This window comes from Strongylocentrotus purpuratus, unplaced genomic scaffold, assembly GCF_000002235.5.
Source record: "Strongylocentrotus purpuratus isolate Spur 01 unplaced genomic scaffold, Spur_5.0 spur5_scaffold_2, whole genome shotgun sequence".
NCBI lineage: Eukaryota > Metazoa > Echinodermata > Echinoidea > Camarodonta > Strongylocentrotidae > Strongylocentrotus > Strongylocentrotus purpuratus.
Window position 1 is genome coordinate 16,294,885 of NW_022145605.1, and position 12,317 is coordinate 16,307,201.

Genomic DNA, 12,317 nt, shown 5'->3' on the forward strand with positions numbered 1-12,317 from the left:
TTTTCATTCATTTGTTATCTCTTTTTCTAGTATTACATTTTGTCCCTTCCCCCATGGTGTCATGTTCTTTAATCTGTTTTCCCTTTTTCATTAATATCTTAATCTTCTTTAACTCATTCCCTAGGCCTACTAATAATTCAATAAATTAAACTTTTCAAATGCTTTTATATACACTCAAATTATCGTTTACTTATTACGGTGTAGCATATACATTAATATTCTCTTTCTTGTCCCTTTACTCTCTTTAATGATGATAATATATTGGAGTCAAACTTGTTATACTAAATCAATTCATAAAGGCCACGTTATCACATTTGGCTTTTCTTGTGTTTTTAGTAAAGTGTACGTGGTACTTTAAATTCAATTTTGTTTTATTTTGTTTCATTTCGAATTTGGGCCTACAGTATGTTTTACGCAGTCACCTGATAACATCACGGTGGGATATATTTTCAGGGTGTGTTGTACTAAGGGGATCCGGAAATAGAATTCGATCTTTTGCGACATCCCTTTTACAGGCTCTTCATTCGAGAAAGTTTCCCTGCGAAGCCCGTATTGTCTTTCTCCCTATTGTCTCCACGTCATGCTCACGCTCTTCAAACCCGGTAGAAGAATCGTTCGTTGACTGGTGGACAACCTGTCATAGACAAGCGTTGGACAATGGTCAAATATCCTCCCATTGGTCAGACGTATGACGGTTGAACTTGACAGGTAGAAGCCCGGGATTAGCGGCGTGTGACTTTGGTTGCGTTTATCTAGGAAATTTTTGGCTAGAATCAGGTTTCTCAAACGTCTTTCAGGCAAATTTAGAAGTAGATAAACGCAAAGCCTTTTTCAAACGTCTTTAGATATGGGCATATCAAAAGACGCAAAAAGGTGCGTTTTGTATGTGACATACAGCCAGAATCACGTTTCTGAGAGGTCGATAAACGCAAAGCTGTTTTGAACGTCACATACAAATAGGACCACACAGGTGTTGTGTACAAGCATGTGTGTGAATTTGACCTCCGAGAAACTGTCTGCTTCCCGGGTCAAAACAGCTGGGCAGACACAAGGCCTTTATTTTGAATCGTGAAGAGTAGATAAACGCGACATCCCGCAAATCACGATCGTATAGTGGGGTATGATAGTGGGGTTCGATAGTGGGGTACGATATGTACATATCTAGTGGCAAGCCTAGATAAACGCGCTCCAAGATCAGATGGGTCTGTGATCTTCCCGGCTCATTAAGTGATCAATGCTACTGGAAACATTGGGTAATGCTGGCTTCTATGGACTAGCTGGACTAGGATAAACTGCTCTCGAATTCTCGACATCAAATCACTTCAGCTTTGAGCTTCAACCTGTGCACAACTATACGAAACATCATATGCCATTGAACACTATATAACTGGAATATTCGATCGTTGAACCTACCTGGCGATATGGCTACTCACACTTCCAAGTACTTACAGGTATGTACATTCACATTTTTTCTGATGTCCGAATATGTTTTGGATTTGATAAAACAGCAGCGTGTATTAATGTTATGTCTACAAACAATTATTTAAAGAGCTTTAATTTCTAAATTTACCCTACACCAAATAAACGTTGAGCATAATGTAATTAGTCATCATGTCGTAAAGAACATCAAGCATTTGAAATAATTTTGAAATCAATTGAACTAATATTAATCTCTCCCTCTTTTTTCACATTGCAGCTCCCCAATGCTAGCTCGTGTGAAATTGTCAAACCAAGTCCACTGGCCATGTTAGCTGCAACCTGTCGAAAGATTGGTACATCACCACGCGTGTCATCCCGTAGAGTACTGAGTATGAGGACGCCGTCACCACAACCTAAAACCACTTCCTTGCCGAACACACCTGTTTGTACATCGTCCTGTTCGTATCTTCCACCTACACCACCACCGTCACCACCAATGCAGATCATTGTGACGTCACCATCGTCATCACCGGTCTTGTCGATGTCGCCTCAGCCGCTACCACTCCGATCAGTTAGCCCGGTCATCACTGGTCACCAGACATGCTACTACCCGCTATACCAACCTGTCATGCGGTACTCTCCTTACTCCACAACACCTCTTTCAAGACCAACAGTTCAACCCTCATCGATGAGCTACCACCCAGCTACCACTCCATACTCGACATGCGCTCCTGTGATGGTACCGACGTTTAACCACACGCTTCTACATCCTCATTCACCATCGTCCATGTTCGGTGTCTACCCCCATCACGATCAACCCGTCCATGCTACGATGTCGGCAATGAAGGTCCGTCATACAAGGAACCGTCGATCATGTCGGCTCAATATCAACGATGAGGAGGAGGAAATCATCGACGTGGTTTCGCTCTGATAATAATGGACTTTACTTTAAAAAATGTCATGTTGCATGTGGCGAATGTTTACTTCATTTATTGTAATAAAATTTAAGTCGAAAGAGAATTTTAATCTGTTAGGAGACTATTATTGTTTACATCTTAAACTAGTGTGATTGTACGAAAAAGAGTGCTGATTGACTTCGAAATGAAGAGAATGTTTAGACTAGAAGGAGTCGGAGAGGAAAAGGAAGAAATAAAGAAATAGGGAGAGAGTAAATTGGAGTTGTTCTGTAAGGGAGGGAAGAGACTGGAGAAGTGTGTACGCGATTCGTTGGGGAAAAGATTGGGAATGAGAGAGTGAGAGGAGAATAGGGGGAGAGAAAGAGGGGATAAAAAGAAAGTGAAAGGGAGATAAATAGAGAGAGAGGAGGAGACTGGAAGGAATGAGAAAACAATTTGTAGAGAGAATGGTGGTTGGTAGAAAGAAAAAATATAATTTGATAATAAGCAGAGGTCTCATGAAGGCCTTTCATCCATATTACTGCGTCTCTCATTTTTTCCCCTCTCCCTCTCTATTCTTCGATATATCTCCCTTTTGTCTAGTTTATTATCTCTCTCTTTCCTTCTCTCTATTCATATTTCTTCGTATTATCTACCTCTTGTCTCCCTCTCCAACACTCTCTCTAATTCCACCCCTCATTTCTTCTTTTACTACTACATGAAGTACTACTTTCTTTCTTCTTTTACTACTACTACTTCTTAGTTTCAGGTTGTTTAGTACTCTCCTTGTCTAGATCTAATGCAATTTTCCTACTGCTTCTCTCCCGAAGTCAGCATCATTTCTATTGAATATAATGGATAAGATATCGATATAATATGAACCACCTTCCATAAGTTCCAATGAATGAAAAACACGTGAGCATTTGTAAGAGAATATAAGAATATCACCCCGAACGTCCTGAAGTGTCCTAACAATGCTCTCCCTCCGGTGTCTCTCGATCTATTGTTCGGCCATTAAGCTCGTCCAACCTTTCTAGAGAATGGATTCCTAAGCAGGTCATTGGTCACTGTCCCGTCACTATTCTGAATCGAGTGTAGTCTGGACAATGGCCATGAGTCAACATGATTGGACTGATGAACTTGACAGGTTTAGAGGTAACGGAATGGCGGTAAGATCTTTCAGCTCTTTGATTCATTGACGTCGCGAAAGACATTAAATCTTTTTCAGAACTTGGATACACAATAATGCTGTACTAATTGCTTTAGATCAACATTATTTTGTGTAGGAATGTGATAATAGACTGACAGCGATGACAAACGGGGTGGGGTGGTTGTGGTGACGTCAGTAATGCGTAGAAATGTGTATGCTATCCTCTTTATAACTCTCTATGTAAATTCCTTTTCGTTGTGTTTTTCTGCGCCATTCCTCTTTCGTGTCTCTATTTCTCTTACTGTCTCTGCGTAATTTCTGGGCGAACATAGAATATATATTTCCAGATAGAAATAATTACAACAATTTACATTGTTTTGAAAAAGGATAAATCAAAAGGTTTTCATTCACTTATTATCCCTTTTCTAGAATTACCTTTTGTCTCCCCCCCCCCATCGTTTCATGTTCTTTAACCTGTTTTTCCTTTTTTCATTAATATCTTAATCTTCTTTAAAGAGAAGCTCGATTTCAGGTAAAAAAAGAAAGAAAATGAATTCTCACAGAATCAAACAGAACTACACTGAATGTTCAAGATTACAAATAAAAGTAATTTGCCAAAAAAATTTGGTAGAAAATGTATACTGTTTAATGATCATAGAAAGATTAGGAAATCAAGGTTAGTAGCCCTGAGACCATTTGTGCAGTCCCATATACATCTTTCTGTGTACAGTGCTTGTTACTTTACCAAGACTAGGCCACATTTATTATGATTTTGATGACTCCAGAACTTTGGAGTACACACCAATACTTACATGCTACATGATAGACTTTTTCTGATCCATTCCACACCCTTTCTTTCACAATGAAAATGATGACCAAAACTCACCTTTATCTTTAACTCATATTCCCTAGGCTTATTAATAATTCAATAAATTAAACTTTCCACTGCTTTTATATACACTCAATTTATCGTTTACTTGTTATGGTATAGCATATACATGTATGTTCTCTTTCTTTTCCCTTTACTCTCTTTAATGATTTAAGTATTTTGGAGACAAACTTGTTATACTAGATTAATTCATGAAGGCCACTCTATCACATTTGGCTGTTTTGTGTGTTTTTAGCAAAATGTACGTGGTACTTTTAATTCAATTTATTTTTTTGTTTGATTTTGCATACACTCTAGATCTATCGAATTTGGGCCTATACAGTATTTTGTACGCAGTCATCTCACAAACTTACAGTGAAATATATTTTCAGCGTGTGTTGTACTAGGGGGATCCGGAAATAGAATTCGATCATTATTTTGCGACATCCCTTTTACAGGCCTTTCATTCAAGAATGTTTCCCTGTGAAGCCCATATTGTATTTCTCCCTATTGTCACCACGTCATGCTCACGCTCTTCAAAGCCGGTAGAAGAATCGTTCGTTGACTGGTAGAAAGCCTGTCATGGACAAGCATCAGTCAATGGTCAACGATCCTCCCATTGGTCAGACTTTGTGACGGTTGAACTTGACAGATAGAAGCCCGGGATTAGCGGCGTATGACCAAGATCAGATGGGTCTGTGATCTTCCCGGCTCATTAAGTGATCAATGCTATTAGCTGGGATTCATGGACTAGCTGTACTAGGATAAGTAGCCCTCGAATTCACTACATCGTATCACTTCAGCTTTGCACTTCCACCTGTGTACAACTATACGAGACCATTTGCCATTGAACACTTTATATAAACTGGAATATAATACCGAAGAACCTACTTGGCGTTATGGCTACTCACACTTCCAAGTACTTACAGGTATGTACATTCACATTGTGTCTTATGTCCTAATATGTTTTAGATTATACAAAACAGCAGCGTGTAATGTTACAGGCCTATATCTACAATTTAATCAAAAGAGCTTTCATTTCTTAATTTACCCTATACCAAATTTATGTTGTAAATAATGTAATTAGTAATCATTTCGTATAGAACATGTAGCATTTGCAATCATTTTAAAATCATTTGAACTAATATTGATCTCTCCCTCTTTCTTTCACTTTGCAGCTCTCCGATGCTAGCTCGTGTGATATTGGCAAACCAAGTCCACTGGCCATGTTAGCTGCAACCTGTCGAAAGATTGGTACATCACCACGTGTGTCATCTCGTCGAGTACTGAGTATGAGGACGCCGTCACCACAACCTAAACACACATCCTTGCCGAACACACCTGTTTGTACATCGTCCTGTTCGTATCTTCCACCTACACCACCACCGTCACCATCATCGTCACCAGCTTTATCGATGTCGCCTCAGCCGCTACCACTCCGATCAGCTAGCCCGGTCATCACTGGTCACCAGCCATGCTACTATCCGCTATACCAACCTGTCATGCGGTACTCTCCTTACTCCACACCACCTCTTTCAAGACCAGGAGTTCAACCCTCATCGATGAGCTACCACTCAGCTACCACTCCATACTCTCCGTGTACTCCTTTGATGATACCAACGTTCAACCACACGCTTCTACATCCTCATTCATCATCGTCATCGTCGTCATCGCCGTACATGTTCGGTGTCTATTCTCATCATGATCAACCCGTCCATGCTACGATGTCGTCAATGAAGGTCCGCCACACAAGGAATCATCGATCATATCAGCTCGTTGTCGAGGATGAAGAGGAGGATATCATCGACGTCGTTTCGGTCTGAAACTGGACTTTCAATCGAAAATTGTATTTATTTGACATTTCATGTTGCATGTGGCAAATATTCATTAAAAGTTTGAGTGTAATAAATCTCTGAAAGAAAATGAATTCCATCGCGTTAAGACTAGTTTTGTCCATGATAATGTGAGATGAGAAGCGAGTTACATATGAATGAAGTATCGATTTTAGGATCTTAAGAATCCAGAATTTGTTTTTTTTAATAAGAGTGAAAAATAATGCGTCAGACGTAAATGATATGAAAGGATTTGAATGTTAGTGAAAAAAGGAGGAGAGAAGGAGAGCTATACCGTGTAAAACGTTTACACTATAGGAAATTGTCATTTATTTTAAAAGTCAGCTATGAATAAAAGGTTATGATACATGTTTTGAAAGAGGGTTATATCCCGAATCGCTAGGTAAAAAGTAACATATTTGTGTGTTATGTGTTCACGCTTAGGTGATCAGGAGGCATTGTTTGCGAAAGTAAAAAAAAAAATCGTCTTGCGCAAAATATTAAAGTGAAAGAATGAATTGAATGTATCAAATGATATGCATCGCAGATGCTTTTTGCAGAAGCAAAGTCACACACACACGCGCACAAATGTTCTTTGATATCTGATATGTGTGGCAAGATAAATTTTGTTACGGATGTTATTTGGATTTGCAAAGACCAAATTAATACCCAAATCCCAATTGATTTATTCAAACATCACAAACATTACCTTGGCCAAGTCGATTTTTGCACTCTCTTAAACGATGTCTCCTGTTCATCCAAGCGTGGACACATACCTCACACAAATGATACCAAACGATTTGGAATACAACACTCTTCCATAAGATAATAATAATTTACTCTTCATAGATGATTTTCAAAATAATTGGCAATTTTCTAGGTAAAAACTTTTTTTGACTCACACTATCTGATGACCTATTGATAGAGGAAGAATGGTGAGAGTAATTGAGAGACAGAGATTGAAAGATGTGTGCTGGCGTTGATAAAGATGAGTGATATGGAAAGAGAGAGAGCGCGAGAGACATGTAGAGAGAGAGAGAGAGAGAGAGAGTGGGGTGGGTGGGATATGGGTTAGATAATTATGTGAGAACCTTTTTCTAGAGAATATGATATTCTGTAAACCTTTTGCCCATCACTTAGTATCATCCCGTACGTCCTGATGCGTTCAAACAATGCCTTCTTTCCTTAATGTCCCACTGTTTATTGTTCGGTCATCATTCATCAACATGGTCCAACCTTCCTATCGACTGGATTTCCTAGCAGGTCATTAGTCACTGTCCTGTCACTATTCTTGGGAGAGTCCAGTTTAGACAATGATCAGTGCCTGTTGATTGGTCAACGAGTTGACTGATGAACTTGACAGGTTAATTAGAGCTAGAGGTAACGGAATAGCGGTAAGATCAGTCAACTCTTTGATTCATTGAAGGTTTGAAAAGACATTTCGTATCCTGTTAAAAAACTTGGATACACTATCATGTTCCACTTAATTGACTTGGATCAACATTTGTTAACAGTATACTAGAAGACTGACAGCAATGACAACGGGGAGGAAGAATTAGGAGATGCGAAGATATACAACTCGGTGTCTCAATTCCCAACTCGCCCCCCTCTACTCTCTCTATATGTCGCTTTATGGGCAGACGTTTAACTTTTTCCGAACATGAAGCAATCTAACATGGTCACATGATTTCGAGTTAATGTTATGATATCCTTGTTTGTTTTTTTCCTCTAGCATCCCAACACCATCCCGTCTATCTCCATCAGTCTATCTTATGATATTGTCACCTTTTTCTTTCTTCTTCACCACATTCTCTATCTGCTCGCCTCATGTTCACTACTCACATATTCGTAACATATGTTTTAACATAAACTCGAACTTTAAGTATCACACACAGCCAGAATTAAAACAACGTGTACACCAAATCGTTACCTAGCTATAGTTTATCTATCTTCCTTTTTTTCTTCCAATTTTTTTCTTATTTCACATTTATTTCATTTCCAATGTGATTATCATTGTTGCTTAAATTCGTTAAAGACTATTTGCTATTGCAAATGATAATTGATATATTGATATCTCCTCTATCTGTTAAACAAAAAAATATATACAGTTTCGAATTCTAAATGATACAAATTTTCAATACCAAATAGCATTGGCTTACATTTGACTGCTTGACAGTGCAACCAATAAACTTGGCATGATATGATAATAATAATGATATTGTTGTTTGTTGTTAAATCGTGCATTTTTTCATATATAAGGAATACCCGTGTACATTCAAGACCAGGTCCATGTTCCCTTTCCGAAACCATGACAGGTCGCTACATATAAAACAAATACGAACAATGATGCATTACAATTACAAAAATACATATAAAAACCCTATAAAAATACAGGGACACAACACAAAGTATGATTAACAGAGAAAGGTTAATCTTTTCTTATAATTAATGTTCATTAAAAACTTAAGTGGTGATAAAAGTCCTATTTGACTTATTGCCATAATTATAACGATGAACTCAACAACAAAAAGTGTCGAATTTTTCTTGGCATAAATTTGGGGTCTTCAAATTTTTAGTCACAGTCACTGCAACACTCAATATTAGCCTTGGAACATTGAGAGGCCTAAAATAGATTCTCATTAGCGACATCCCTTTAACAGGGTATCAATTTAAGAGTGTTACCCTATTGTCTTTCTCCCTATTGTATCCACGTCATTGCTCACGCTCTTCAAAGTCGAGAGAGGACCTGTTCGTTGACTGGTGGAAAGCCTGTCATGGACAAGCATTGGACAATGGTCAAAGATCCTCCCATTGGTCAGACGTATGACGGTTGAATTTGACAGGTAGAAGCCCGAGATTAGCGGCGTATGACCAAGATCAGATAAGCCTCTGATCTCTCCGGCTCATTAAGTGATCAATGCTACTGGAGACATTGGTTTAATGCTGGCTTCTATGGACTATCTGGACTAGGATAAATTGCTCTCGAATTCTCGACATCAAATCACTTCAGCTTTGAGCTTCAACCTGTACACAACTATACGAAACATCATCTGCCATTGAACACTATATTAACTGGAATATTTCGATCGTTGAACCTACCTGGCGTTATGGCTACTCACACTTCCAAGTACTTACAGGTATGTATATTCACATTGTGTCTGATGTCCGAATATGTTTTGGATTTGATAAAACAGCAGCATGTAATGTTATGTCTACAATTAAAAAAAGAGCTTTAATTTCTATATTTACCCTACACCAAATTAACGTTGAAGATAATGTAATTGGTCATCATGTCGTAAAGAACATCTAGCATTTGAAATAATTTTGAAATCAATTGAACTAATATTAATCTCTCCCTCTTCTTTTCACATTGCAGCTCCCTGATGCTAGCTCGTGTGATATTGGCAAACCAAGTCCACTGGCCCTGTTGACTGCTACCTGTCGAAAGATTGGTACATCACCACGTGTGTCATCCCGTAGAGTACTGAGTATGAGGACGACGTCACCTCAATCTAAACACACTGCCTTGCCAATCACACATGTTTCTACATCGTCCTGTTCGTATCTTCCACCTACACCACCACCGTCACCACCCATGCAGATCGATGTTACGTCACCATCATCGTCACCAGCCTTGTCGATGTCACCTCAGCCGCTACCACTCCGATCAGTTAGCCCGGTCATCAGTGGTCACCAGCCATGCTACTACCCTCAATACCAACCTGTCATGCGGTACTCTCCTTACTCCACACCACCTCTTTCAAGACCAAGAGTTCCACCCTCATCGATGAGCTACCACGCAGCTTCAACTCCGTACTTTCCGTGTACTCCTATGATGATACCAACGTACAACCACACGCTTCTTCATCCTCATTCACCATCATTGTTCGGTGTCTATCCTCATCACGATCAACCTGTCCATGCTACGATGCCGTCAATGAAGGTCCGTCACACAAGGAATCGTCGAACACGTCAACCCGATGTCGAGAATGAGGATATTATTGACGTTGTGTCGATCTGAAACTGAACTTTCAATTGAAAAATGTATTGCAAACCTGGACTAATTTGACATTTCATGTTGCATACGGCAAATATTCATTTATTGTAATAAATCTCTGAAAGAAAATGAATTCCATCACTTTAGAGTTACAGTTAATTGATGTGTAGATTTGAGAAAGAATTCCAGAATTTGTGTATTTATGAGAGAGAAATCTAATGCATCAGACTTCAATGGTATGGAAGGATTTGAACGTAAGTAACAAAAAAAGAGAGAGAAGGAGACAAAAAATGATAGCTGTCCGATGATAGTAATATAGACGAACAAATAGAGACAGAGAGGGACCGAGAGAGACAGATATTAAAAGATATGTGTGCTGGTAGTAATATAATGAGTGATAGAAAGAGAGTGAGAGGACAAGTAGAAAGAGAGAGAAATACTTGAAGAGAGAGAGAGAGATACGGAGAGTTATCCTGATAGCTGTGCGATGATACATGGACTATTTAGAGAGTGAGATAGAAGGAATAGTGATTGTTGGATGTGCGATGGCAGTTTTATAGATAACCAGGACAGAGAGAGAGAGAGAGAGAGAGAGGAGGGGTGTTAGATATTATATGTCAGAGCCTTTTTTTAAATTATTATAAAGAGAATATTTTAATATCTGTAAAACCTTTTGCCCCTTAGTGATCATCATCCCGTACGTTCTGATGCGTCCGAACAATGCTTCCCCTCCCCAATGTCTGCCGGTTGATTGTTCGGCCACCAAGCATGTCATTGGTCACTGTCCTGTCACACTCTTGGTCGAGTCCAATCTGGACAATGGTCAGTGGTCCGTTGATTGGTCAACGAGTTGACTGATGAACTTGACAGGTATAGAGGTAACGGGATAGCGGTAAGATCAGTCAACTCTTTGATTCATTGATGGCTTGAAAAGACATTTCGTATCCTGCTCAAAACGTGGATGAACTGTCATGTTCTACTTAATCGACTTGGATCAACATTTTTGAACGGGGCAATAGAAGAATGAAAGCAATAACAACGGGGAGGTAGTATTAGGAGATGCGAAGATATACCAGTCGGGGTCTCAATTCTCAACTCATCTCCCCATCTACTCTCTCGATCGTTTGCTTTATGTGCAGACGTATAACTTTTTCCAAACATAAAGTAATCTAGGATGGTCACATGATTTCGAAATAATGGTATACTTGTTCATTGACCCCAAAACCCCATCACCCCAACAACTTCCCATCAATCTATTTATCCCCATCAATGTTTCTTATAATGTTGTCTCCTTTTTTTTCCTTCTTTACCACATTCTCATTCTTCTCGCCTCATGAAAAATGATTCACTGCTCACATATTCGTAACAACGTTATAACATAAACTCTGACCAATAGTACCACCCACAAACAGTAAAATCCTTACCTTGCTATTTATCCCATATCTTCCCTTCTTTTTCTGGCGATTTTGTCTTATTCTACTTTAATATTATTCCATGTCCAATGTAATTTGTAATTTGAAAGTCTATTTGCTATAATTAAAATGATAATGATTGGTATTTCCTCACTCTGTTAAACATTAAATGACTTACAGTTTACCAAAGTATGTTAATTATCGATATTAAAGAAACTTTATCCCTTTTGCAGGCGAAAATTAAAAAAGGTTTAATTCCCACGGCATTTGAAAGATAATACTAATTTAGAACTTCCCTCAAACTTTGGTCACTGTCCAGTCACTGTTCTGAGTCTAGTCCAGTCTGGGCAATGAGTTGACTGATGAACCTGTATATGCTATATCATGACAAGTAAATGATAATTTGAGTGCATATAAAAGCAGCGAAAAGGTTTATTTAATTGAACTTTTTTAATTGAACTATATGAAGGCCTAGTGAATATGAGTTAAAGAATTAGATAAAGATATTAATGAAAGAGGAAAAACAGATAAAAGCTTGCGAAATTATACTTAAAAAGGGAGGATAAATGAATGAAAATCTTTTAATGTATCCTTTTCCAAAACAATGTTAGCTTTTTAGAATATGTTCTATTTGGAAAAGTATATTAAATGTTCGCCCAGAAACTCTGCAGAGACAGGAAGAGAAATGGCCAGAAAAACACGACGAAAAGGAATATACATATAGAGAGTTATGAAAGAGGATA

General features: G+C 38.6%; 1 protein-coding gene across 4 annotated transcripts; it reads left to right on the top strand.

The window, feature by feature from the left end:
- The first annotated feature begins 1,315 nt into the window (after positions 1 to 1,315).
- On the top strand, positions 1,316 to 10,295 carry LOC100888863 (extensin). Of its 4 annotated transcripts, none has more exons than XM_011667174.2 (2): positions 1,316 to 1,451; positions 1,697 to 2,363. In XM_011667174.2, the coding sequence occupies exons 1-2, from the start codon at positions 1,422 to 1,424 to the stop codon at positions 2,348 to 2,350; spliced, it is 684 nt and encodes a 227-aa protein (XP_011665476.2). In that variant the 5' UTR covers positions 1,316 to 1,421; the 3' UTR covers positions 2,351 to 2,363. The 4 variants fall into 4 exon arrangements, with proteins under 4 accessions (XP_011665476.2, XP_030847657.1, XP_030847656.1 ...); XM_030991797.1 differs by lacking the exon at positions 1,697 to 2,363 and adding an exon at positions 9,542 to 10,295 and having other exon boundaries at positions 1,346 to 1,451; XM_030991796.1 differs by lacking the exons at positions 1,316 to 1,451; positions 1,697 to 2,363 and adding exons at positions 5,079 to 5,262; positions 9,542 to 10,295.
- Positions 10,296 to 12,317: the final 2,022 nt, after the last annotated feature.

Excerpts from the sequence above, each read along its gene's own strand:
- LOC100888863 (XM_011667174.2), top strand. The coding sequence starts at position 1,422 with ATGGCTACTCACACTTCCAAGTACTTACAG. Across the intron at positions 1,452-1,696 it reads ACACTTCCAAGTACTTACAG|CTCCCCAATGCTAGCTCGTG; the intron begins GTATGTACATTC and ends TTCACATTGCAG.